Genomic DNA, 26,319 nt, shown 5'->3' with positions numbered 1-26,319 from the left:
TATTTTGAAATACTTGCTAACTGAAAAGCCCGGAAAGCACAGAAATCCTGTTTGATTTTGTTCTGTTTGTTCGAAAGTTGGAGGGGCCAGGGTCTAAATACCAGGGCTTTCTCCTGGACAGAAGATGGTGCTGTTGTTGTGAGCATAATGGCTTCATCAGGTTCACACCACCAACATAGCATTACCAAGGAAGCAGCTCTAATGTATAGTATGCATGGCCCACATGCTTGAGATGTCAGCCATACAGAGTCAGGTTGCAGACTAGAAAAAGAAATTGTGTGTTATTCTATAGCATGGAGCCAGAGGTGGTACATTAAAGACATCAAGCTTGAAATGAAACAAGGACTAGTGACTACAGAAAGTACTACGTATGATGCTAGAAAACAGTTGCTGTACATCATGTAATGCATAATGTACGCAAACAATTATGCTTCGTGTTTAATGCCATAACCGGGCTAGAGCCTGACACCATACAGACAACAACAACAACAACACAACAAGCCATTGTTTTGTGAGAATACAGCTCTCATTTCATTCCCTAATGTTTGCTGTAACCCAGAATCAACCTTGTTTTTGTCATGGAAGAATTCAGAGTATTGCTACTTCCAAATAAATGATTGGAGAAGAACATTGCTTGTGTAAAACTATCTCTTTAAAAATACAATAAAAGTTTTAAAATGCTGTTGCCATGTCTTGTGAAAGTTAGTTTTTTTTTTCAAAATATTTTACAACTCCCTGCTCTTGTGAAAACCTTGTGACCAACTAAGCTCCCCAGTGGTATGGTTATGCCTAAGAAAGTAAAACTACCTAAGTAAGGTTACAGAAGGATAGTGATCAAGACAGCTAAACTATTAAGCTATGTGATCTTAAGACTTTGGTTAAGGTTAGAATATATAATGGTAATGTGGGTTTATCCAAATATTTTCTCCTCTATTAACAGATATTGCAAACTTTCTGCTAACAATGCCACAACTTAATGCTGCATATTTGCAGCAACCAGTGCCTGCTTCCCAACCACACTTCCTCCCAAGCGTCTTGCTGGATTAGCATTTAGGAATTTCTGCATGTGGATTCGGCAATAGGAGTTCAGGTTCACCTTAATAGTTATGAACCACTTGCTCTGTTAAGGAGTGTTTGTGAGCTCAGAGTCACGTCTATGCCACATTGACTTGTTCTGGAGCAACATACGAGCGGAGCTACACCGAAGTCAAATGTGTATTATTTTTGCAATAAATGGGTGCAACAATGGGAGTGTCCAGACTAAATTTGGTTTAACCTCACGCTGTCTAAACAAAACAAGACATTTAATTAGCTGAAACATTTCTGCTTCCTGACCGGTGCTGAATGTCAGGCAAAATAATCACAGACTTGTATTTTTGAGCTCAACTACAGTGTTTAACTGCAGACTTCCTTCTCATCTGAAGCTGTTTCCATTGCAGTTTTCTAATCGTCATTTTGAGCCGTGGCAGGGGACAGACATGCATTGTGTAAATTAATTCAGTGCAAAAAATCAACTATTTTAAAAACATGGGAGAAGTATACACAACTGTGAAATAACACAGACACATCACCTGTCCTTTTCTAAGGGTACAGACGATCAGGACCAGATGTTGGAGCTAACTTTGAAAGCGTAAAAACTCATTAAACATTTTTATGGCTGAACTGGGAATTAGCCTGTGTGAGAGAGCAAACACTTTATGTGCTACCTGTGAGTAAGACATCAAAGAGCTCTGCAGCTGCTAATGACAGGCCTATGCATGTCAGAGTTCCAGAATTAGCCGATACAGCTTATTATCCCAAAAAAAGAAGAAAAAAACACGGGCAGATCATCAAGCAACAAATGCATATAAAGTTCATGTTATCCCAGAAAGGAAACAAAATAAAATCAATAGGTTGCGCTGCATTTGACATTTTTACAACAGTATGATTTTTCCTACTGCACAGGAAGACTTTCATGTGGTCTTGTATAGGGTTTCAGTGAAGAGAGGAGCACCCCTAAACATAATCCCCACCCCCCTTACAAACCCACTCCTACCTCCAAAAGTCACAACCTATCCCCCACAGTGCAGTGTCATTTCACAGAGTGTCAACCCACCTTTGGAATTTCAGAGAGAAAGAAGAGGAAGCACACTATGGGACACAGAGTATAGCTGCAGCATTGAAGAGAGAGAGAGAGAGAGAGAGAGAGAGAGAGAGAGAGAGAGAGAGAGAGAGAGAGAGAGAGAGAGAGAGAGAGAGAGAGTCTTTTTCAACCTCAACTTTGTGCTCTGGAATTACACAAAATCTGCCTTGCCTTGTGTGCAGGCTCAACTAAGACCTGTTCCTGTCTAAGCGTTTTAATGAGCGTAAGCCCCCAGGAGGAATAGTCGGAAATCACAGAAACCTAAGTCAGCCCTGCGAGAAGCAAAGCTCTGCAGCTGCTCACGGTCACAGACATGAAGCCGTTCACCTTGGTCAGTGCTCTTTTTTTCATGCTCCACATCTCCTCTGGCAGTGCAGAAGCCCATAGGTAAGTCAATGAACTAGAGCAACAGAGTGTTTGATGTGGTATTGTATGTTTCTACTCTAAGACCTGCAGCAGATCTAAACTTTACTTGGATATATACTCAGTCAAGAATCAAAAAGACCTTCCAGGATAATATCAAATAGATATCTATGTATTATAGTGTGTATCACATTGCCTCTGAAATGCACTGGCACCAATTGGCTAATATACAATTTGGCCAACTTCCTGTAGCCATAAAGAGGAATTACTACCATTTAACTGCTAGTTCCTCCACATGCTTTTACTTTAAGTGGAGCTTAATGAGTAAGATGACCCCCCTATTTGACACTGAATTATGTGCTTTAAATCTTTACAGGGAAAACTGTTGTTCTGATGGTATTTACACACTGTTGCCCCTGCCAGCAGAGGACTATGACAGTTATGGCAGTGCATCAGCTAAATGTAGCACAGCAACTGTTAATAACTGAAGAGCACCTGTCACACTAAGGAGCCCCTCTCATGTGGTCTATTCTGGATTATTTCTATCAAGTCTCAGATTCCCCTAGTCCCCCTGGAGCCGAGGCTGGTATAAGATGCTATCCTTGTGACACCAAAACATCTGGGATATTAGAGTTTGGCACTGAGCTTAAATATAGACATAATGATGCTAAAAGCTGTAAAGTCAGATTTGGATGTGTGATTCGGACATACATTTACTGTCAAAGTCAAATGGCATCCTAATATTTTAATTTAATTTACAGGTTAAAAATACACCCATGCAATATAATCTATATGTGGGTTATTTTGAATGTAATGCTGACTCGCTGCCCACCACTGAGAATAACTTTACAGTAGATTCTCATCTGACTCCAGAAATTTGATTCAGGTGAAGATCAAGGTACAGTGAAAAAGAAGGACATGTGGTTGTGCATAAGGTATCAATGTGCAACGCAGGAAGTGTCTGATTAGTGTGCTTCTCTCCATCTGTAGCCTACATCCTGTCAGCTAGCTGTTGCTCCACAGGGAGCCCACTTTTATCACTAAGCAAGCCTGTGAGGGGACACTTTATTTAGGTTGTCTTTTCACACAACTACCAGTGGGACCTTAATTAAAAGAGAATGATAGCTAAAATCTACAATTGGGAGATTGCAGTGAGATTGTGGATGTGGATGATACATTTTTTCATGTAAATATATTTTATTTTGTAATAATATGTCATAATATTTTCAAATTTTCTATCTGATGTTCCATGCATTAACCAGGGTGGGCTTTAATTTTAGCTGAGACAGTGAAATAACACATCATACCTTCCGCTCCTCTCTTTTTCTACAAAGGCACTACCGACAAGTCCTTACTGGAAACCAACCAGGTGTGTGTCGCTATGGCAGGAGGCTGGAGTGTTGCTATGGCTGGAAGAAGAACAGTAAAGGACAGTGTGAGGGTAAGAGCAGTCCAGATTGATTCAAAGACTGGTACTTTAAATATATATACTGCCACAATACACAGTTATTCTTTTTTTCTAATAGGGCTGTGTATTGGCAAGAATCTGGCGATATGATACGTATCACGATACATGGGTCAAGATTCAATATGTTGCAATATATTTCGAGACTGTGCCTAAGGCGATATATTGGGATTTTTTTTAAGTATAATTTTAGAAAAACTAATATTTAAAAAAAGACATGATGTGCATACAAGTCAAAGAAGTGTACTTTAGATAAACAATTCAGTACACAGAAAATCAAACTGCCAGTTTGGGATTGTGGTTCACAGGTTCTTAGTGAGCAAATTTTTATATGCTAAAGTAGGCCAAAGTTCAGCCATAGCTACATTTTTAGCTTCTAGCAAAAAGTCAGGCACTGCTAGGCACTGTTAGGCAAGGACATTAGTGGTGCGTCTCAGCATAGCCATCTAGCAGTAGGGGGTTTAAACACAACATAAACGTGAACCACTGTCTTACATGAATATTTTTGCACATAAACTAAAAAAAAAAATAATAATAAAAAAAATCAATATTGCGTTCTAAATCAAATATTGCAATACTCAAGTGTATCGATTTTTTCTTATACCCCTATTTTCTAACCCAGAAAATGTGGAGGAAATGACAGTCTAGATTGAAAAACCTTGCCAGCAAAATAGAAATGTGTGGTTTAACTATAATCCATTATTCTCAAACCACTGATATTTCTGGCTTTATTCTCTTCATGTTAAATGTTTTACCAGCTCAATGTGACCACGGCTGCAAGCACGGAGAGTGTGTTGGCCCCAACAAATGCAAGTGTTTCCCCGGATACACCGGAAAGACATGTAATCAAGGTGAGTAGTTGGGGTCTGGAAAACATAGGTCAAACTGGGTACAGGATAATCTCATTTCCAGCTGATACCTGGCAATTACTAGCTTATTTTAGGTATGTTTTAATTTCAGCAAATATGTATCTCTTGTGTTTCAATAAAAAGCATTTCAGTTAAAATGTACATTTTTTAGGTTTTAGAAAACAAGATGTTGCGGGTGAAAAAAATTAGGGTTGCTCTCATTTCTAGATCTAAATGAGTGTGGTCTGAAACCTCGTCCCTGTGAGCATCGCTGCATGAACACCTATGGAAGTTACAAGTGCTACTGTCTCAATGGTTACACCGTAATGCTTGATGGATCCTGTGCAAGTAAGTCCCATTGTGTTACTGTCCATACATACCCTATAAAGTTGCCAAGTTTGAATATTTATAAATGTTTGCTTTTTTGTTTGTATTCATGTAGATTCTATGACATGCTCTATTGCCCACTGTCAGTATGGTTGTGAGGAAGTTCAGGGGGAGATTCGCTGCCTCTGCCCATCTGCGGGGCTGCAACTGGCGCAAGATGGGAGGACTTGTGTAGGTGAGCAACAACATACACACAATAGATTATAAACACAGTGATTGACTGTGACTGATTTTTAAGCATATAGTGTGAGAGGGAAAAATCATATGGAGCATAGCCCTTTTCTAAACAAGGAATACAGAGTAAAAAAGAATTGGCTTTGGCTTGTTTCCGAGTATGTGCATAGTAGAACAATTCTGTACAGATTATATTATGTGGCTTTTGCATGCTTGGCTTGTAATTCAGATGGATGCAATTAAGTTATATTTCTTCCCACAAAACTGCTTCAGCGGTGACAGAGCCAGTCTGGCATACTGATCACAAAGAGGAAGTAATATAATAGTTCTGGAGCATTAAACTTCAGTATTACCATGGATTCAACACACTCAAAGATCAGAGTTGCAGCAGAAGTACACTTTTAATGTACCAAAAAGTACATTATTCCCAGATGTAATGTAACATAACAGACAAATAATGGCCCCTTATGAGACAGACGCATATCTACTGTATCCATCATGAAAGTATAAACTAGTTTCTAATAATGTAAAGTACAATTTTAAACCTGAATTAGAGTAGCAATCGTTCAGTTTGTACTAGACATGATAGACCCCTTACTGGCTGCAGGTCATGACATTAAGTTGCTGTCTGACCATACATACAATGTGAAAACATGCATACAGGTAGATACATATAAGTAAAGTGACATCATGACATGACTGAATGAAAATATGAAGGTCAATTAATGACTTAAATCGTTGTCTCTAACAGCAATAGGCTGACTACTACAACTATTTGGCACTGTATCATGTTCAAAAGCGTACCTAATGGTGATGTTACGATTAGCGTAAAAACTGTCTTGCACACCTCCTGTGTTAAGTCGTTCATTGCATCCACAACATCACAAGCTCAGTTACCACACTCAGTGGAAGCACTGCTTTTTAGCCTGGCTTGTGTTCTAACACAAACTAGCAGTGATGCAAGTGGGAAGACAGTGAGTGATCATGTTCATGATCACCAGGATGGTGTAATGCACTCAGTAGGCTACACCAACAACGGTGAAGCTCCCTGCTGGCAGATGAAAAACAGCAGCTGATGACTCCATGTGATTCAGAGGAAGCACACAGTTGTCTATAACCGACCCACGACAAATAGTCATTAAGTGTCGAGGACTACAGAGAAGTGGAAATAAGCTAAAACAAGTCCATAGTGGACTTATTTTATCAATATTGCCTAATGTGACATGTGGTTTAAAGGTTCTCCATGGTCACTTGGGGTGCATATTTGGTTCTTCTATAGCAGAGTAGAGTAGTACCCCACAAAGATGGTGTTGTACTTGGTACAACTATGCTTACATTTTTATGAATAATTTAAACTCGATAAAAATAAAACCATAGGCCCTTTAATGTCCACCCTGGTTTTGTTTCCCTTCAGATATTGATGAATGTGTTACTGGGAAGAACCTCTGCCCATACAACAGACAATGTGTGAACACCTTTGGAAGCTACTTCTGCAAGTGCCAGGATGGCTACGACCTGAAATATGTTGACGGCAAATATGATTGTGTAGGTAAGGTATACAAGTTTATTACGGGAAACATTTGTGATCAATTCTGCTCCTAAAAGGTACAAATAGACTTCTTCCAATTTCAGACCTTGATGAGTGTACAGCCGGCACCCACAAGTGCAGCCACCATGCTGTCTGTGTGAACACTCAAGGATCCTACAAGTGCAGGTGCAAGTCTGGCTTCAGAGGCAATGGCTTTGAATGCTCTGGTGAGATCCAATAACTGCTGCGCAGAATTATGAATTCATTAGTTCAAGGGATGCCTTCTGATATAACACTTCCCATTCACAAATATACTTTAGAAACTCGTGTCTCAGGCCTTTCCCAGGTGAGAGTAGTCAGTCAGATAGGTCAGGAGCAGTTTTACAGCCACATATTTCATCTGAACTCTTTAAAACATCAGTAAACAAGAGTCCTGCCAAGGCTAGTTTCCTGCTTTCAGACACCACTCCTCTTAACAGATGTTAGCAAGAGAGAGCCAGAGATTGAAAACACACCTGTGTATACGACACTGTACAGTAGCCATCTATCTGAAGAAGGAGAAAGACAGGTTGTGCTGTACTTTATAAAGCAGGCCCAGAATACTACAGGTGAAGCCCCATGTAGAAAAAAAAAACATAAACAGAATATGCAAGGGGTTTCAGCGTAAATGAAAAATGCCTTTATTTTTTGTAGTCAAGCCATTTTATCAGAGGTCGTGGGATGGAGACAAAGGCAGTGCAGATGATTTCCTCAATGGTGAGATTTTGTGAAATCCAAGACTCTGCATCCGCTGTTCACGCCCTGCCCTGCATCCCCATTCATTCTCTCCTCTTGCCTCCTACTTTTAAGAACACCTCTCCAAACTCTCTGCCTTGCACATGGCTGGAAACGTTGTACGTCCACCACGCACACAGCTTGATATGAGACCTGGCATCCTCAGCATGACCCTTTATATACAGAACTTGTGTGATAAAATGCTTGTGCAATTTAAACACTAATTAAAGTTATGTGCAATAAACGTTGCTGTCATGCTTCATCTGCATGGAGTAGGACAAGAACAGCAGCTGCAAAATACATGACGACAAACACATCTGAATTCTGGTAAAAAACTGTCCTTCCCAGTCATGATTGAGGTTCCACATGTCTAATCGGATTTCTCTTTCTGCCTGCAGCCATCACAGACTCCCAAGTGAGAGGTACACTGGAGTACGAGGACATCAAAAATGTTATCCCTGAACCAGTCGCAACGCCGCCTCCTAAGATCCGTGAGCAGCCTTTTGACTATGATGGAGAGGTCTATGTTGGCGAGACTGAGCAGAGACGGGTGGATGAATTTCCTGAGGAAGAAGAAGAGGAGGAGGAGGAAGAGGAAGACAACCAGCTCAATCCAAGAGGAGATGTTTTTAGTAAGTGCCCTTTTCGTTTGGCTTTCTTGCAGTATTTCTGGGTGGTCCACAATGTATTAACCATACTATAGACTAAACAAACTCAGTTTCTGCAGAGACTTAGCTCTAATGTCTACACAGCATCTGAATACAATTATCGATTTTTCAGTAGGCAGTTAAAGTATAAAATAGTAGGTCAGGTCTAAGACCTTGACTGGAGAAGAAAGGGGCTTGTTGGTTGGTGGATTGGTGCATACATACACAAACAAACAAACATACTAATAAAACAAATTAAATATTAATAACTCTGGGAAGGTTTGTTGTTACTGACAATGGAAAAACACATATTTGTGGACTCTTTTTAGTAAACAACATGCTAAGACACATTGATACTGATTAGTCAAAGATGTCCTAGTTATTTCAACAAAGAACCATAAGCATGGTGTCATGTTTTTTAGCATTGTAAAAATAGGGTCACTAACACTAAAATCCTGTCAACTCGTAACGCTATCATAATATATATTAAGATCTAAATAAGAACCCAGCAATGGGTACATGAAGAAATTATCTGAATCAATCTAATTGGTTATAAAACATGATGACTGAGTTGTATTTATATATGTACATTCTGGCAACACATCCAGACACTTTCATCAGATAAAAAGAGAAGAGTGGGCAGCAGTGTGGTCATGAAGAGGTATACATCTCAATGAGAAACCCTATACATGAGGTTACCTTTACCTTTCACCACTAATCTTGATCTTTATGGAAACCCCCGAGCCGGTGTAATAACTCAGATAGCAAGAGGAGACAAGCCCCAAGACATCAGTCACCTCCAGGGAGGAATTTTACTCTGTCGGCATGTGAGAGCCCAGGGATACAACTCATCCTGCTTCCCATCTCCTGGGAGGAGGGTGAGGAAGGGAGGGAGGTCACTTAAGCCTCCAAGCCTTTTATTATGTTTTCCCCAAAACAGCTGTCAGCAAACAGACTTGACTCCTAGTTGGAAAGTCTGTCATCAGCACTCTAGACCTCTCTAACACTAACTCACTCTGGCTGAGCAGGTTCAATAACCCCAGCTGTCACTTGTCTGACTCTCTCAGGCTGCTTGCCATGGGGGTGGTTTGCTGAAAGAGCTTTAAAATACTTGGGGGGCTGTATCCTAAAGTTGTAGTTTCATCTCAAGACATGAGTGACAGCAGGGCAGGTCTACACCTGTTGGTTAAAAGGCCCACTGGCTTATGTTTTATCGTGGAAAATATCTTGCATCATTTAGGAATGTTTTTTTTTTTTTTAAGATCACATTTTTTGAGAGGAATTTGTAGGAAAAATGTTCTTTGTCATGTCTATGAGGCAAAATGTAGGCAGCATATTTTATGAGATTTGTAATAGTATAATTGTGATACAATTGGGTCTGCTTTTACCCATTTACTGATTATTCAATTTAGCTAAAATAATATACATTCAGTTGCCAATTTATAGGGCACACCTTGCTAAAAGGAATGCAGCCCTGGAGTAAATCCTAGCTTCAGTTTTTGTTGAAACTGAACATTATAACCTTTATGAAAGAAGGATTTATTGCAGGACTGTTGTGTGCTAGGTGCTACCTAATAAACTGACAAGTGAGTGTACTGTACAGTATATTTAGCTGAAGATTCATGAATTCACACTAACTGTTACTTTAATCTCTTAACACAGTATCAGAGGACTTTGAATCAGTGTTCGGACCGGCCACAGAAGTCAAAGAAATCGAAATGGCACCAGTTCAGGAAGGTAATCAAATATCTGTTTATGTGCTATTGTGACTGTTTATGTGACTAATTTGCTAATGTGCTCCTATGGTTTTACCCTCTAGAGTTTATCATGGATTGCAACTTTGATCAGGGAGCATGTGAGTGGGTCCAAGACAAGGTTGATAACATGGACTGGAGCGTAGCTTACCATAACGGTAACAGAATTATTATTACGTTTTAAGATATATTTAATGTTTGTGAATTGAGATGCATTCACTTATAAGTGCTACAAACTCGTTCAGGTGGTGAATACTACATGGCCATGAGTGGGTTCCTAGGGGAGCCAGAGGATATAGCCAAGCTGAAGTTGCTTCTCAGTGACCGGGCCCAGCAGGGCAGCTTCTGCCTCACCTTTGACTACCGTCTGATGGGCCATAATGTGGGAACTCTCAGGGTGCTGCTGGATAACAATGCTTACCCAGTATGGGAGCAGAGGCAAAGCAGAGACCAGGGCTGGCAGACAGAGTTCCTCACTGTGGCCTGGAAAGAGGAGGCACCACAATCTGTGAGACATTTTATCGTTTTATAATACATATTAGTAATAGATGATTGCCAAACCAGTGCTGTAACTGCTAACAACACTAATAACAGCCAAAGTAAATTGAACAGCACAAATGTTGTATCATAAGTCTATGCAGTACATATACTAGCTATGCTGGATTTTTCTCAAAAACTACTCAAAATCTACAGACTAAAGATGCGATGGTACTATTCAATGTCTTTCAGATTATCTTTGAAGCTCAGCATGGGAAAGATGTTGCAGGAGAGATTGGGCTGGACAATGTTGTGCTGACTTCAGGGCCCTGTCAAGAGGATGTCAGTCCACTCGTTTAAGAAGTATCTTCACTCTGGATTTACATTTTGAAAATCTGCTCTGACACATGTCAAAGATTCCTGTTTCCTGTCTGTTCTTATGGTCTCGAGTTTCTCATTGTTTTCTAATGACTTAGCCACACGACATCCACAAAAAAATACTGAAACGTGGTCTCAAGGGAAGATGATGTACTATCAGTGCATGCATGTTTACTCCATCACAATGCTGCTACATCAGTACATCCTGCTTTATTCTCTATCGTGATTTTTAAAATGGTCTTTCTTATAATACAGATAACTCCGATCTCAGGAATAGGTGGAAATGCTAACTTTGTCTGTTAGTTAGATGTGACAGTATTGTGCTTAGCCCTTTGTTGTGTATGTGATTGCTGAAGTGAACTGAAAATAATCTATGATATGTAATGTGAATTCGTAGATAAATTATATCTGAAATTCAATCTTAAATGAATAACTTTTTTCAAAGGCTGGTTAGTTTAACTATTAAAATGTATCATTGCATAACTGCTGTAAATGCTGCTTTCATGTTATATTGTACTATTACATTAAATCAGTTTTTTTTTCTAACTCTGTCTACATGCCAGTTACTGTAGTTTTCGGCAAACAGAATTTTCTGGTAATGGAAATATGCCAGTGTTGCAGTGTGGACAAAATCCAAGGTAATATTACAAAGAATGGGAGTAATTTTAGGAAACACAGTCTGCTGACTGAAGAAATGCCACCACAAATAAAATGTAAATTTATGGATGCCATGCATAGCTGGTATTTTATCACAGAAAGTTGTTTGGGGAAGACAATTAATACCAAACTTACTTACTATAACGTCAATAATGTTGCCGTTTGATAACTTGTGTAACGTTATGCTTTAAGTACAAATTTTGAGGTAGGCTACTTGTGCTTTAACGATACTTAATTAAAATGTTTGCCACTAACGTTACTGCATTTCAGAGGGAAATACTGTACTTATACTGCTCCACGACATTTACATGCTGTTTAACGTTACTCGTTAATGCGTCAGTAATGTTTATTCAATGAGGCCACTCTGCATAAAAAGCATAATTTTCGAACGTTAGTAAACGATATGTAGGCCTACATTGTGTTGCTAATATTGTTGTACATAACTTTGAAGTTGCTGTAGCCGACATTATGGTATTGCTATGTGGTGTAAAATTCCTTCCATACCTTTAGTGGATATTTCGATACAAATATGGTGACAGTGCTACAGGTATGTTAACGTTAGCTAGGTGGTTTTGTGGTCGAGTGGATTTTGTCTCAGTGTGCAGCTGGGATGCTGGGAGATAACAGCTAACTAAGGTAAATGTCGCCCTCTGGTGGTTGAGCGCATGCATAATACAAATAAGCAAATATTTGTTAAAGAACACTCAGCAAAGTCCTTGGTTTAAAAGTAACTGTACGTGTCGAGCGACTTTTTAATTAGAACGATATAACGTGTGCGAACAATATATAGTGCTATAATGTAGCTAGAAGTTGTAGGGGCCTGAAACGTTACCTCAGCGCTCGTTGGTTGTTTCTGTCTGACAAGATCACATGATCCGAGGCTGCCCGTGTATCGTTAGCTTCTTAGCAGCTAGCTGCGTTAGCACTGAGCTTTATGGGTTCACCAGGAAACAGTGCGACCTTATCTCGAGCCACACCAAGACGAGGAGCTGTCAAACATATTTATTAACGTTAATATTATTTCGTGTTTCTTGTTGACTCAACCGCTGTCTGGCCCAAAGTGTAAGGTACGCTACTAGCAATATTACCTGCAAGTAAACCTGAGCTAGCGAATGCTGTGTATTTCATTAATCTAACTCCAGCTGTGTTCCCTTGTTTTCCTTTTTAATGTTAGCCTAGCTTAGCTAACACGTAGCTAGCTGAGAGACACACAATTCAGACTGCATACTAGCGTGCTACCATGTTATACAGCTATTAGCTAGTTTAATACCGTGTACGCTATATGTCACAAGCTAAATCGTATACCCTGTTGGACTGCTCGCAAACAAGTGTATTGAACGTTTGGTAGCAGATGAGTGATTTTTTGCAATGGGGCTTCTCAGCTGCTGTCATGGGCCATCCGTTAATCAGGAAACTGCTGTGTTACAGCTGGCTGAACGTTACCTACATGGCTGCTCGCATCAACATTAAACATATGAGCATGTGACCAAGGACTAGGGTCTACAGCACATGATCTGGACAAGTGGAGGAGGCCAAAATCAATCAGGGGTAAAACAAAAATGCTCAAAACATCTCTAAGAAATTGTGTTTCTTAAAAAAAAAAGTGGTTATTGGTCACTATTTTATTAAAAAGTATATTATAGTGTTGTACAGGTAATACAAATCTGTTTTGCACATTGCATCTCTCCATTAGGTACATTATTTCAAAGTGGTCAGTCGGGAGTGAATAGCCATGACAACAAAGACATCCCTGCTTAAAGTCATTCTTCTGGGCGATGGTGGTGTCGGAAAAAGCTCCATCATGAATCGTTATGTTACCAACAAGTTTGATGCACACCTTTTCCACACCATTGGTGTAGAGTTCCTCAACAAGGAACTGGAGGTAGATGGCCACCAGGTTACCCTACAGATCTGGGACACTGCTGGCCAGGAGCGCTTTCGCAGCTTGAGGACTCCTTTCTATCGTGGCTCTGACTGCTGCCTGCTCACATTCAGTGTAGATGACAGCCAGAGTTTTCTCAACTTAGGCAACTGGAAGAAGGAGTTCATCTACTATGCAGATGTCAAGGAGCCAGAGAAGTTCCCATTTGTAGTCTTGGGCAACAAACTGGACGTTACAGAAAGGCAGGTGTCTTCTGAGGAGGCTCGGCAATGGTGCCAGGAGAACGGCGACTACCCCTATTATGAGACCAGTGCCAAGGATGCCACCAATGTAGCGGTTGCCTTCGAGGAAGCAGTGCGTAGAGTGTTGGCACTGGATGAAAGAACGGACCACCTCATCCCCACAGACACAGTTAAGCTTCACAGAAAGCCTCGCTCTGCTACCACTTGCTGTTCATAACATTCAGGGGTTATCACTAACAATACTTTGCTGTTATGCCTGTTATGTGATGAGGCTGTATGTTTACAATGCTGTAATAACATCTTATTTAAACAAATTATGCTACTGGCTTTATGATTTGTTATACTGTTGAAGGTTTGATAATGCTAATAATCTGACTTCTATTTGAAGGGAAAGAGGAAACACTAAATTCATCCCAGTGTAATTACAAATAAACCACAAATCACTGAATCATTTACTCAGCTCTGCCACAGTTCAAAAGTCAGGCTTTGGATGGATAGCAGAAAAATAAACTATAGTTTGTGTTGGCCCAAGACTACTTGCTGGGAGCTAAAAAGCTGTCATGATAAAACAAAGGCAATATATTTGAAAAGTTTCTCTTCCCTCTCAAATGGTTTTCTGTCATGAATGCATATTATAATGTGAATCTTAAAACTACTACCTGTGTACTACCTTGGGAGTGCGATCATGAAAGGGTTTCTGAACTTTACTCCTAAATATAATAACACAGAGTGACGGCATATATATTTATATACAGAAAACAACTGCCTTATTAATTTATACAGCCCAATAACATTATTTGTGAGAATTATGAAGTAGCTAAGGCACTACTATGTATAACTAACAAATTGAGGCTTGTCGTGATTATACCACCTTTAGGTCTTCTTCGTGCACATTTTGCTTAGTGAATAGATTATATACTGAAAGCACTGAGGGACAAGATCCCCAATACAAGATCAATATTAAAGCAAAGTTAACATGCATGGCATATGGTGTATTTAAATTTCTGGAAACATCTGTATTTTGTAAACCGTTTTTACCTTAAAAATCACTGAATCAATATTGCCTTGAGGACAGTGTATTGGAATAGCAGTCATGATTGAGTAAATGTTATTCTCATTGTTGGGTTTGTTTTAAATAATGATTTTGATCTTTAAAGCACTCTATTAACATTTTTATACTTACAGTTTAGCCTTTCCCCACAGCTTAATATTTACAATGGTGATTTATTTACCTCGTTTCTTATTAACATTTCATTTATATTCAAAGTTGTATTACTGGTATGGCAAATGATAAATAAACCACCTGAGAATTGTCTCTTAAAGCATGTTTTGTAGCCTGAAAACTAAGTGTGTTTATTATCTTAATGTTCGAAGTGAATGTTAACATTCTGCTGTGCTTTGTAACTACTGCAATGGTATGCCTAAACCACTAGATACCGTAACAAAGTGTCTATGTCAAGGCACAAGATTGTGTCTATTAATCACAATGGGTTTTTTTTCTATTATCGGTCAAATACTCTTAGGATAAGTTTACGTTTTAATGCCTTAAAGTCTAATGCTGATCATCAACACCTTAGCCATACTTACAGCTCACCCCATTGCAAGAAATAAAAAATAAAAACTTTACCTTACATCAGACAAGAAAATGTTTAATAGAAAATCTATGTTGAATACATTTTACATTTGTGAAACAGGAAAAGAAAGACATAGGCATCAATTATGTGTTAGGTATATGTACAAATAGGCAAGACGCATTCAAATCCTTGTGCATGTGAAGTAATTAACTCAGGAGATGTTTCTTTCCAAGAAACTGTACTTTCCTCTCAAAAGCTGTTGAGCGGATTGGTGCGTTGATTTCATAAAATGGATTCATTGCAAACTGGAAGACAAAATAAAAATAAATCAAACACTGAAAGAAGAAATGGACCAAATGTTACCTCATGCAAAGTTATTCCAATCATATGGGAGACCACTTACCTTAATGTATAAATCATATACATCATTAAAGAAGTTCTTGATTCCATCTTCTTGTCGCACATCATGCAGCATGATGAATCTTATATGTACGGCAAATAATTAAAGAAAATACCATGCCAATGAATTCCTTGATTATGATTTTATCATTTGATCACATGATTTTATGACTTTAACTAACATGTTAAATAGTGGCAGTGGGGCTTCAGCTAATAATTATTTTCATTATCAATTAACCTGTTCAATATTTTTTTCTGTTATTTGTTATATTGAAAAATGCCCATCACAATTTGCCAGAGCCTAAGGTAACATTTTAAATTTACTTGTTTTGTTAAACCAACAGCCTCAAAACTCAAAGTAAAATATTCAATTTACAATGATATAAAACAGAGAAACGCAACAAATCTTTATGTTTAACAGGCTGGATTGAAAGAATATTGGTCATTTTTAGTTGATAAATCAAAACTTGATTTATTTTCTGTCGATTAATAGACTTAATTGTTTCGGTTATCTTGCATTGTTGTATCCAAATTACAGATGTACACCTCTGAAATTAGTTTATTAAACATGATATTTCAGCCATGTAGGGTGTTTTGTCTCTCTTCTGTCAGTAAACTACAACATGGCAATATTTTATCAATTTTTGATTGCGAAACAAGAATTATTTATAGTCTTCTGTGAGGGAATACAAAGGGAAGAATCAAATGGAATAAAAAGGATATGTCCTGCAGTAACAAAGGCAGAAACAAACCACTCGTTGAACTTGTCCACAGTTTTCAAGTACATATTGTTGGACAGCCACATGTTTTCATCAACCAAATCCAGGGCAGCATGTGCAATGAACTGGTTCAGGTGGCGATGGTCATCCTGTGGTTAATGACACAAATCATCAAACAACATATTAAATGAACAGACATTATCATTTCCTATAAATAACTGTAAAGGTCCTGTACCACTTACATTAAAGACTCCTAGATTATATCCTGACAATTATGCTGTAGTCTAGGGCTAGGCTAATGAATAACACTTATAATTTGTTTACCACTGTTATTGCACAAGATGTAGTAGAATAGTTGCTGGTGTTATTACAAAAAGCCATGTTACCTTTGATTCAACCTTCCCAGCTGGCAAGAACTCCATCTCAAACACAGGGTTGTCCTGATGACCAACCATGACAAAATAAAAACTTCCAGACATCGTTTCACCTTCTTCTTAGCAAAGCCAAACTGCCCTGAAAACAATTCAAAACAATAGGTTAAACAATTTAATCTTGCAAAATATCAATGTCGATATCACCCAATTGACTGAACCTTTCAGCTAGCAAGCTAACGTTAGCCGCAGTGCTCCACAGACGCTTGACGTCGTTTAAGTCTTTAAGTGATTCTTGTGAGACTATAAAAAAACGCATTACGCCTTGAAAGAGTATAGGAACGGAAAGCAAGCACAACAGTGAAAGCTTATTACTTTGATACAACTGACTTTTGTTTACCTGTTAATTTTGTTTCCTGGAGAGAAACGATAGCAGTCGCACAAAGATGACGACAAAATGTAATTATCAGTTATCTGCTGGAAAACGGTTCAGCGGGAGCTGTTTTTAGCTTAACTTCATAAATAAATTACTTTATACTACTTACTAATAAAAAACTCCCGCTGAATAAATTACTGAATAATAATAACAAGTTGCTGCTTTTTTTTCTCGTTACATCATAACTGTGCGCCCGGAACGAAAATGTCCGTTGACGGATTTAAATGGTTCCATGGTTGAGGCACACCTCCTCGAAAGGGACGCCTAAGACTGGTCGTTAGGCTGGTAACTAGAGACTATTCTCTTTGTTGAGATGCCTATTGTATCAGGTGTTAAAAAGACACAGTAATAACAGTACAACACCAGGTAAGACCATTTTAAAAGTTGTTAAAAACTGCAGTTTTTGTTCTCTAGCTCGCCGTGTCAGCTTCACCGTGTTGTTGTCCTTTAACGGTCTATGGTTGTTGGCTACTTTTTTTTTCTCCTTCTGTCAGTTTTAGGACCTACAAAACAACACTTGACAGTTATGTCCTCGGCCAAGGAAGACACGTTATCTCCAGATGAGCTGAGGAAAAGACTCTATCAAACTTTTAAAAATAAAGGAGTGCTAGATACACTCAAAGTAAGTCATGCTAATAAAGTCGCTGCAGGCTCTTGTAGCCCAATCTTCTAACCTCCGCGTTAGAAAGAGTTTAGTTTTCATTCCTCTTGTTCTCTTTCACTCTTCTGATCTGATTCAGACACAGATGCGGAATCAGCTTATCCAGGAGTTAAAACACCCAGCTTTGACTGGAGGAGAACCAGTCCCCAGACCAGTAACCGTGAAATCGGAACCTCTTTTGGTCTCAGCCTGTAACAGCATAGTGTGTGATCATCTCCGCACCTCAGGGTATGAGTACACTCTTTCTGTATTCTACCCTGAAAGTGGCCTGTGCAAAGACAAGGTGAGCATAAGCATTTGTCTAATTGACTGTATCTTAAAAAGCACATCATTGCAGATGAAGATTTCGGTCTCTTATCCATTTTGGCAGGTTTTCACAAAAGGAGACCTTCTTCAGCTTCTTAAAATTGACCCTGAATCAGCCCTTTACAGATCCCTGGTAATAATAACATGATTTAGCATTTCAAATATTGCTCTTGAAATAAATATAAATGTTGTCACTAATAACAAGATTTTTTTTTTTTTTTTTTTTTTTTTACAGTCTTCAAACAAAGATAACAATGATAAAGGTATGCCGCATTGTGTTCCTTTTTAATAAAGTTGATCCTGCTCCTAAGGTCTGTCCTTGATATATTTTCTCTTTGTCTAGCAGGGTTCCTGATCAGCCTTCTAACACAGCTAACGCGCCATTATACTCACGGCCTGTGCCATGATGCTGACACTCAGACAACCAGCATAGCAAGTTACGGATTGTCTCTTGGTATGATGAAATAAAGTCTTAAAATTGACTCCACACATATTCCACTCAGTGCAGTTTTTAATGTTTTCTTTCTTCCATACACAGTTGAGAAGATGAAAATGATTGATAAGGAATATGAGAGCTTCAATTACAGTGGGGACAAATGGTTTTCGTTCCAATCCAAACTGGCTGCCCATAGAAAAGAAATTGAAGCACAGATGCAAGCAGAAATGAACACAAAGGTACGTGACGTGTATATTTTTTTTGCAAAGTTAATGAATCAAAAACTGTATGAGCAGGTTGGTATGAAGCACAGCTACATGTACTTATATCTACGCTAAACACATTTTTAAAAGGTATAAATGCTTTATGGTGTTAATGTATGGCATGAATGCTTTGCCTTTTTATGAGTGGCCAATATGTAATCATGTAGCTTACCTCCGGGCCTCAACATTGTTTTTTGTTTCTTAAGATGCAACATTTTAAAGATGTTGAAATCGCCAAGGTGAGGATGGAAGAAAAAGCGAATTTTCATAAAGAATTTGATAAGCTGAAACAGGAGCTGGAGAGGACTTACGAGATGAAGGCAAAGGCGTTGATGGAGCGGGAGAAAAATGCCATTGATCGACTACAAAAACAACAAGAGGTAGATTACTGCTAATATGATGTTTCTTCTTTCACAAAACAAACCTTTGCATGTAATAATTTCATTTGGTGAAATCTGAGACAGTGTAATTTATGCTGTTTGTTTGTATTCCTCTTCTCTTTAGATTGAAGAAAAAAACGTGTATATGCAGAGACAATCGGTCCTAAAAGAAATCGAAACAGTGCGGAACAGAGAGAATGAGCTGAGGATGAGAATTGAGGCTTTTGAAAAGTAAGAGCTTTTTTGTTTTACCATTCATGTTAGTAGATGGGTGCTGTGCTCTCTCACTGTGATAACTGGCTCATGGAGAATGTTACTGTGTTGGTATGATGATAGGACTTGTCAAATTCATGAGGAGAAGGTCAAGACCACTGAAGAGCTGCAGAGGAGGAGAGAACTGGCAGTGAAGACGATGGAGGACACGCACGACCAAAGGCTGAAGAATGAACTTTCCAGGTATTTTCATGTTGTCCGGGTTTTTTTTTTTTTTTTTTTATATTTTGGCTCACATTGTCACCACCAGTTAGACATATTCAGTCGGTTACACATAGGCAGTCTCATTTGATATATTCTCTCTGTTCGTTCACTTTATCTCTCAAGTTTAGTGTAGGTAGCCTTGTTAGGGATATTGTCATTGTGTGACCAGAGGATGTCACTGTTTAGTAGGTTTAAAGTAAAAAAAACTTATCCTGTATGTACAATGTATACTGGAAATATTTAAAGATTTATTCCATCCTACAGCAAATTTTGAATTCTGTCATGAGACTCAGTTTTCTTTTTGACTGAATGTCAGTCAATAAGTTGAAATTGAGAACTCTACACATATTTAGAGTCCTGCGCTAATATGCTCATCAGTTATTACATCAAAACTATGACTTATTATTTATAATATATTATATAGATACATAGTGCTTAAGACGTAGCGGTTGGCAGTCTGTCAGCAGCTATGACTATGGAGTAACAGTATGGGACCTGATCGTCCACTTGACCGAATGATGCGTTGCTTTAACACGTTTAGATGGCAGCTGGTTTGGTTAGACTGTACCCGTCTGTAATAGAAAAGGGCCACATGGATTTCCAAGATTTTGTGTTGATTTAGTTTCACAGCTCTTTTTGATTGTTGTTCTTATGTCTTTTTATAAAATTAGGTATCAGCTTGAGTTAAAGAATGACTTTATCAAGAGAACAGAAAAACTAACAGAGAATGAGAACCGAAACAAAAGTGAGTATTTAAATGAATGCAAGATTACTGACTGGTTTGCTTTTGCCAATGTTTTGGTTTGATTTTGTGTTTCCATTCCATTTTATTTCTCAGTGGAAACTGTTCGTATCCAAAAGGAGTCGGCTGTAATTAATGGCAAATTAGAGGAGCACAGCAGAGCATGTTCAGAGCTGAGACGGCTGCAGGTAAACAACACAACCCCAGTCATCCTGCAGTGTTAACCTCACCCTCTTCAATTTGCAATTGAACACTTGTATTCAGACAAAACTCGTAATCACTCAGTGTGATGTGATAATATTGTAATGTAATGATTATGGTACACAGTCTAACTGATTAATTGACTCTTCAGATTTATTTTGCCTGCTTTTTGCATGTCTCTTCTGTTGTTTTCCAGGTTGAGCTGGACACAGCACAGCAGCAGATTTCTCTGCTGACTCAACAGAAGGAGCTGTTAAGGGAAAGACTGGAGACCATGAGTGACTACCCCAGCTTGAAAAGAGAGAAAGCAGAGCTGCAAGGACAGCTGCGGCTGCTAAAGAAACAGCTGGAGGAGACCCAAGAGGAGAACCGGCTTCTCCATGCTGGTGAGGATTGGCTGTAATAATGTACAACTGATTCCTTTTGTGGCTGGTAAATTCAATGTCTTGAGATTTAGCCTACCTATTATTATAAACCTTGAAAATCAGTACCTCAGAATATTTGTAGTCTTTTGTTTTTCCAAACTGAGATAAGTCCTGTTCCTATGTTGCATTCAAGGTGCTTGAGTGTGGGCTAATTGTGAGCTGTGGGAGATGCAGTGTACTGTGAAGCATTCATGTTAGTCTGTCCCACTGCTTCTGGCTCAGCTGAGTCTTTTTGAATGTGTCTTGCCTGCCATTGTGGGGCCTCTGTGCTGTCTTTGTAGCTCCGCAGACTACTCTCTAAAAAGTAACCAGTGAGGGAGTGGTAATGAGAAATGGAGTAAAGGGGAGCAGAGAGCACAGTGTGCAGAGACAGAGGGCTCCCTTAACCCATGGCTGAGAACCAAAGTTGTGCCTCTCTCTGAGGGGTACAGTATTCTTCCTGTTTGAGGAGGAGGAGGCATTGGAGCAGTGGGCCTCTCTCCTCATCACGAACAAAAGGCAGAAACATGGTGCGAAGCCCCATGTGCTGTACTCTCATGCTGGTCTGATCCATGCAGCTCAAACCGTGAACTGGACCACTTAAACATGACACCCTAAATCAGAGCAACCCCTGTGTATCCCCAGATGTGTTTTCCTCAGATAGCTTTCCTACTGAAACAGACATAGGACTGGCAAAAAGGATGCACTTTTAAATCATGTTTTGACTCTAACAACCACTCTTTCAGATTTGGGCCAGCCGTCCAAGGAGCAGCTGGTGCTGCAGATGGAGCTACGGAGGCTGCAGAGCGCTCACAGACTGGATGAGGAAGAGTTTGACAACCAGAAACAGGTGTTGCAGGAACAGCTCCAGAGTGAGGTCAGTCACATCACAGCCTCTCGCTGAGTGTGGGAAACTTTGTGGTCAGGTTTTTTTCCACACGGTTTTGTCTTCTGTTTGTTCTTGTGTAATCTGTTTCCAGCAGCGCATACCTATACTTTTCACAGACCTTACACTGTGTGCAAACAATAACTTCTCATGTTATGTCCTTGTCTGCTGTTTTCTGCAGGTGGAGCGGTGTGCTCAGCTAAAGGCTCAGTTGACAAAGTGTGAGGAGAGGTCACAGTGGATGACTAACCACATTGAGGAAATAAAGTTACAGCTTCGCCAAACTCAACAAGGTACCCCATGAACGTCTGCCACATCTTAGTGTGATTGATCACTTTGAACCATGTAGGTTTCTGTATGCAGTTATGAATGTTACAATACATAACTGTAGTTACCTTTTATTTCTGCTTTTCATGAACTGGCTCTCTTTCTTGGAAGTTCTTGAAAAAAAGACCTCAAACATTCTCCCTTTTAAATAACTAAATAATAATTAATGTTTTTTTTTGAAAAAACAAAAAAGAAAGGCATGTAGTAGCAACCAGATTCTAGGTGTAAATGCATGTAAATAGTTCTTCAAAATTTGTTGTAGCAACTCTTCTGATTTGTGCTATTTAATGGTGGTTGGTCTTTCGTATTAGTGTTCAATTCTCTTCCTTTTTCTTTCCCTTTCTTTTGTGTAATCGATGCAATGATGGCAGCTCTTGAAAATGAAGTGCTGCGTAACCCCAAACCCTCTCTTGTTGATCGCTCAATACTGGAGCTGAACGCTGACAAGCTGGTTCCCCCTGACTTCTATGTGGACAGAGCTCTGCTGAGGCCCAGGGTGGGTTATGATGATGTTTGTGAAGCAGGTGGGCCCATGCGAGGACACAAGTCGCCTTGGAATGACTCTCCAGACTCCGACATGGAGCTGGTGGCTGAGGCCAAGGCTCGGATTCAGGAGCTGCAGGAGGAGGCTGAGACCTTAGAGGAAGCCTACAGGAACTACCAGCAGAGGGCAGTGCGCTCCACCATCTCACACATGCTTCCCCCAAGACCTCTTTCCCCACAACGAGCACATCTTTCACATCGTCCCGACTCTCCCCTGAGAAAACAAGTTTCTCACCATTCACACACCCACTCCCCCCTCAAATCAAAGTTCTCACACAGACAACCGTCTCCCCAAACTACCAGAACCCCCTCCTATGCACTCTATGACACCAGAAACACTGTACCACCTTCACAACCAAGAGTGACCTTTTTAGAAGACCATAGCCAACCCCAGTCCACAGCTTTCACTGACCACAGTCTCCATTTGGTGACTGAATCTCTGTTTATAAGAGATGGACACCCCCAGGATGCAAGCAGCCCTCCACCCAGACGTCTGTCCTCCACATCGCACTCGTCCTCCAGGAAAGAGCATCAAAGAGAGATTGCCGAAGGTACCTTCAAAAAATGGTTTATCCTGTGAAAACACTTCAAAGGGGATTAGATGCACCAAGCTCTTTTAACTGTCAAAAAAAGTTAAGAATGAAATGGGTTCATGTCGTCAGCACCCATATCCTGCACATTTAACACTTACTGGAAATATTTTCATAATGTGCCAAAACAGTTTAAACATTCTAAACAGTAAATCCACACCTTTTTCGTGTCAGCTTTTAGATCATAATCTTTCTCCTATGAGGATATTGCCTAACATGAAGTCTTTGCATCTGATAGAAGCAGTTGTGTCTCCAATGACGTTCCCGGAGTTGTCGTTTGACAGACGGCTCCCTCGTGACCCCCGCGACGAGGTGGAGACCTCCGGTGACTTTTCCTCTGAGCTCAGTCCACCTCGCAGTCCTCAGCTCAAGAGCACAGCACGAGACCAGTCCAGGTACCATCTGGCATTGCTTTGGCAAGGACATTACAACACTCTGAATACACTTTTAGAGATTTTAGAGAGCGCATACTAATGCCCTCATTTTTGCCCCTGTTTCTGTCAGTCCACCAAAGCTGCACCCTGTGTTCTCCAGCTCGGAGTCTTCCCCACAGCCTGAGAAAATAAGCCTAGAAGATCTCACAGGGATTTTGTCAGGTACTAAACTAGTATTTTTATTTTTTATTTTTTTTATTTAAACTATGCTACTGCAAAATAATTTTTAATTTTTATTTATTTTTATACTGTATACTGAAAAAGCTGCTTGGTCAGGTCATTGCACTTGACACACAGGAGCAGTACTGTTGTAATCAACAGGGAATGTGTAAGTAGGTACTCTTTATAGTTTAATAATAGCTTAATAGTTACATGTTGTTTTACTGTCTGGAAGACATGGAGAGATGGTAAGCCCTCTATGTATGTCAAAAGCACAATTCCCTTAATAATCAGCACCTGGAGGTTTTCCTGGTCTGCCTAAAGATTTTACTGGATCATTGGATGAACAGCCTTGCATAAAAACAAAAATCTACAATTTCATTATCATTAATTTCAACAAAATCCCAGTAACAAAATGGAGTATATCCGGTGTGGAGGTTTTGGATTTGAGAATGGCTGTTTCTTTTAATGAGTGTGTGACTGGCCTTCAAAGTGTCCTTTCAGTGGCCCTGCACAATGGTGAAGATGAAGGGCAGCTGATTATGTATTCTGTGCTGGTCCTCTGGCCCGTTTGCATTATGGTGGAGCATAAAAGATCTCTTTGTGCATGTCTCCCTCCAGAGCCGGGCCACATTCCAGAGCTTCTCCTGGACACTGCCATCCCTCTCTCTGAGGAGGCCCCTGATGGCCCCGCTGTCCCCCGCCCACAGGACCTCCCAGAAGACCCGATAGACTTGCAGGGCCAGGCGGGTGAGTTGTTAGTCGTTGTCGTCGTTTCCCCCCCCCCACCCGGTTACTGACCATGATCTTGGTTGACCCCAAATGACAAGAATGGCCACCTTCTGCTGTACACCATCAGTCTGACTGTATGAATCTCTCATATTTTGCTCAAATTGTGGCCATTCTGGGGGTGCACTGCTTCTTAAACCAACAATAAAGTGATGACTGACAATTGATATGACTCATGGGAATCCATATGTGTTATAGAAGTCCCACAAGCCTCAGGTGAATCTGCTAGGGAAGAAGATGAAGAGGATGAGGAGCAGAGGTGGGAAAGAGAGCGAAAGGAAAGACTAGAACAAAGGCAGAGGGAGCAAGAAGAAGCCAGAGAGAGGGAGCTGCAGGAACTTGAAAGACTGGAGAAAGAGATGGTAATGAGTATCTTGCACCACGTTCCTTTTTAAAACTCCTCTTTAGGAAAGGTAACCTGATTAAATGAGTATTGACAGTATTTATGTCTATCCAGCTTTTGCAAGAGATGGAGCAACCAGGACAGAGAAAAGAAGAAGAAGAAGAAGAAACTGGAATTAAGGAAGGAGCAGATGAAGAGCAGAAACAAGAGGCAGATAATGACGGGGAGGAGTCCAAAGGTGAAAATCCATTGGAGAAATACATGAAGATGGTCCTGGAAGCCAGAGAGAAGCAGCATGCACAGGTGAGTTGCACGCACTTTTGTAAAACTTTGCTTTTGTGACTTGACTTGTAGCAGCTGCCCTGTGTGTTAAACTGAGTGGGGGGGGGGGTGGTTTCAGAGCCCTGGAAGAGAAGAAGTAGGACATACGAGCCCAGAGGCCAAGAGTTTGTCTGAGGAGAAAGACGACAGGTAACTAAAAACAGTTGACAAGACTTAAGGCTTAGGTTTTCTAATTCAAAAGTAATGCTGTTACTGTAGGACAGTTTAATAAATATATAAGCCTACATAATCCTCCATAATTCAAAAAAATGTAATTTATTTTGTGGTTTCTCATCTCCTGGTCTGTTCAATGTTATTTGTTCTAGAAATGTTGTCTTAAGGATAAATTCATTGAGAAATACTATTTTTGGTTTAGATGTTTTTTTTCTGTCCCTCAAGGCTTTCACAAATTAACTTGATATTGTTTTCCCAGCATTGCAGCATTTTCACACAAGGATGAAGATGATGATTTCTGGTGAGCTGGTTGTTCCAGACTGCCATCATCATCAACGGATGAATTAGCCCCTGTATTCTTGGACAGTTTGTAACAACCCTGAAGCATTGATTGTTTTATATTTTTAGATGTTGCTTTTCAGTATGTATAGTTGGCAGCATACATTTTGAATAAATCATACTGGATATTTTTTCTTTTGGATTGACTGTACACCACCAAACAAGATATTCCTATCACGAAAAAAAACAAAACACCGCAACAGAGTGAAGTTTGTTTTATTTTGTTTTTTTTTATTTTCATAAAAACAGTCAACAGGCCAGTTGAGTAATGTCATAAAGGGATTTCCAGTCAGACAGGATGCTGGATTGTTGTCCTCCTGGTGATTGATAGATTATTCTTTAGTTTT

General features: G+C 39.7%; 4 protein-coding genes and 1 long non-coding RNA gene across 14 annotated transcripts; 3 read left to right on the top strand and 2 right to left on the bottom strand.

Moving 5' to 3' along the window:
* The first annotated feature begins 2,132 nt into the window (after positions 1–2,132).
* egfl6 (EGF-like-domain, multiple 6) lies at positions 2,133–11,459 on the top strand. 2 transcript variants are annotated; one of them, XM_031296184.2, is made up of 13 exons: positions 2,133–2,509; positions 3,820–3,926; positions 4,709–4,801; positions 5,027–5,146; positions 5,241–5,360; positions 6,774–6,908; positions 6,992–7,114; positions 7,581–7,643; positions 8,060–8,293; positions 9,971–10,045; positions 10,128–10,220; positions 10,308–10,570; positions 10,792–11,459. In XM_031296184.2, the coding sequence occupies exons 1-13, from the start codon at positions 2,436–2,438 to the stop codon at positions 10,897–10,899; spliced, it is 1,608 nt and encodes a 535-aa protein (XP_031152044.1). In that variant the 5' UTR covers positions 2,133–2,435; the 3' UTR covers positions 10,900–11,459. The 2 variants fall into 2 exon arrangements, with proteins under 2 accessions (XP_031152044.1, XP_031152052.1); XM_031296192.2 differs by lacking the exon at positions 7,581–7,643 and having other exon boundaries at positions 2,134–2,509.
* LOC116047457 lies at positions 7,552–12,519 on the bottom strand. The gene is made up of 3 exons (XR_004104386.2): positions 12,407–12,519; positions 10,417–10,545; positions 7,552–8,224 (listed from the first exon to the last, which is right to left on the bottom strand). It is a non-coding gene; the product is annotated as an uncharacterized LOC116047457 (long non-coding RNA).
* On the top strand, positions 12,096–15,325 carry rab9a (RAB9A, member RAS oncogene family). 5 transcript variants are annotated; one of them, XM_031296258.2, is made up of 3 exons: positions 12,096–12,210; positions 13,003–13,122; positions 13,268–15,325. In XM_031296258.2, the coding sequence occupies exon 3, from the start codon at positions 13,307–13,309 to the stop codon at positions 13,913–13,915; it is 609 nt and encodes a 202-aa protein (XP_031152118.1). In that variant the 5' UTR covers positions 12,096–12,210; positions 13,003–13,122; positions 13,268–13,306; the 3' UTR covers positions 13,916–15,325. The 5 variants fall into 5 exon arrangements, with proteins under 5 accessions (XP_031152118.1, XP_031152093.1, XP_031152101.1 ...); XM_031296233.2 differs by lacking the exon at positions 12,096–12,210 and adding an exon at positions 12,401–12,641; XM_031296241.2 differs by lacking the exon at positions 12,096–12,210 and adding an exon at positions 12,438–12,641 and having other exon boundaries at positions 12,957–13,122.
* A 1-nt stretch (position 15,326) lies between these two features.
* Positions 15,327–17,290, bottom strand: trappc2 (trafficking protein particle complex 2). 2 transcript variants are annotated; one of them, XM_031296285.2, is made up of 5 exons: positions 17,162–17,290; positions 16,777–16,903; positions 16,390–16,539; positions 15,676–15,756; positions 15,327–15,577 (listed from the first exon to the last, which is right to left on the bottom strand). In XM_031296285.2, exons 2-5 carry the CDS (start codon positions 16,867–16,869, stop codon positions 15,479–15,481), a joined length of 423 nt encoding a protein of 140 aa, XP_031152145.1. In that variant the 5' UTR covers positions 16,870–16,903; positions 17,162–17,290; the 3' UTR covers positions 15,327–15,478. The 2 variants fall into 2 exon arrangements, with proteins under 2 accessions (XP_031152145.1, XP_031152138.1); XM_031296278.2 differs by having other exon boundaries at positions 15,676–15,761; positions 16,395–16,539; positions 17,162–17,287.
* A 28-nt stretch (positions 17,291–17,318) lies between these two features.
* On the top strand, positions 17,319–26,153 carry ofd1 (OFD1 centriole and centriolar satellite protein). 4 transcript variants are annotated; one of them, XM_036004627.1, is made up of 23 exons: positions 17,319–17,563; positions 17,692–17,819; positions 17,938–18,141; positions 18,229–18,297; positions 18,400–18,427; positions 18,508–18,618; positions 18,703–18,839; positions 19,070–19,243; positions 19,368–19,474; positions 19,580–19,699; positions 20,392–20,465; positions 20,559–20,650; positions 20,860–21,049; positions 21,814–21,944; positions 22,135–22,246; positions 22,652–23,374; positions 23,652–23,808; positions 23,918–24,009; positions 24,628–24,756; positions 24,994–25,157; positions 25,253–25,441; positions 25,521–25,609; positions 25,893–26,153. In XM_036004627.1, the coding sequence occupies exons 2-23, from the start codon at positions 17,724–17,726 to the stop codon at positions 25,936–25,938; spliced, it is 3,234 nt and encodes a 1,077-aa protein (XP_035860520.1). In that variant the 5' UTR covers positions 17,319–17,563; positions 17,692–17,723; the 3' UTR covers positions 25,939–26,153. The 4 variants fall into 4 exon arrangements, with proteins under 4 accessions (XP_035860520.1, XP_031152013.1, XP_035860519.1 ...); XM_031296153.2 differs by having other exon boundaries at positions 23,595–23,808; positions 25,539–25,609; XM_036004626.1 differs by having other exon boundaries at positions 23,595–23,808.
* Positions 26,154–26,319: the final 166 nt, after the last annotated feature.

Source organism: Sander lucioperca, chromosome 8 (assembly GCF_008315115.2).
Source record: "Sander lucioperca isolate FBNREF2018 chromosome 8, SLUC_FBN_1.2, whole genome shotgun sequence".
Taxonomy (NCBI): Eukaryota; Metazoa; Chordata; class Actinopteri; order Perciformes; family Percidae; genus Sander; species Sander lucioperca.
The sequence above is the reverse complement of the archived record's forward strand: the minus strand, read 5'-3'. Positions and strand labels throughout refer to the sequence as shown.

Excerpts from the sequence above, each read along its gene's own strand:
- ofd1 (XM_036004626.1), top strand. The coding sequence starts at position 17,724 with ATGTCCTCGGCCAAGGAAGACACGTTATCTCCAGATGAGCTGAGGAAA. Across the intron at positions 18,428-18,507 it reads CAAAGATAACAATGATAAAG|CAGGGTTCCTGATCAGCCTT; the intron begins GTATGCCGCATT and ends CTCTTTGTCTAG. Across the intron at positions 21,945-22,134 it reads AGGAACAGCTCCAGAGTGAG|GTGGAGCGGTGTGCTCAGCT; the intron begins GTCAGTCACATC and ends TGTTTTCTGCAG.
- trappc2 (XM_031296285.2), bottom strand. The coding sequence starts at position 16,869 with ATGTCTGGAAGTTTTTATTTTGTCATGGTTGGTCATCAGGACAACCCT. Across the intron at positions 16,540-16,776 it reads CTGGGAAGGTTGAATCAAAG|GATGACCATCGCCACCTGAA; the intron begins GTAACATGGCTT and ends CATTAACCACAG. Across the intron at positions 15,578-15,675 it reads TATATGATTTATACATTAAG|TTTGCAATGAATCCATTTTA; the intron begins GTAAGTGGTCTC and ends TTTGTCTTCCAG.
- egfl6 (XM_031296184.2), top strand. The coding sequence starts at position 2,436 with ATGAAGCCGTTCACCTTGGTCAGTGCTCTTTTTTTCATGCTCCACATC. Across the intron at positions 4,802-5,026 it reads CGGAAAGACATGTAATCAAG|ATCTAAATGAGTGTGGTCTG; the intron begins GTGAGTAGTTGG and ends TCTCATTTCTAG. Across the intron at positions 5,361-6,773 it reads AGATGGGAGGACTTGTGTAG|ATATTGATGAATGTGTTACT; the intron begins GTGAGCAACAAC and ends GTTTCCCTTCAG.
- rab9a (XM_031296258.2), top strand. The coding sequence starts at position 13,307 with ATGACAACAAAGACATCCCTGCTTAAAGTCATTCTTCTGGGCGATGGT.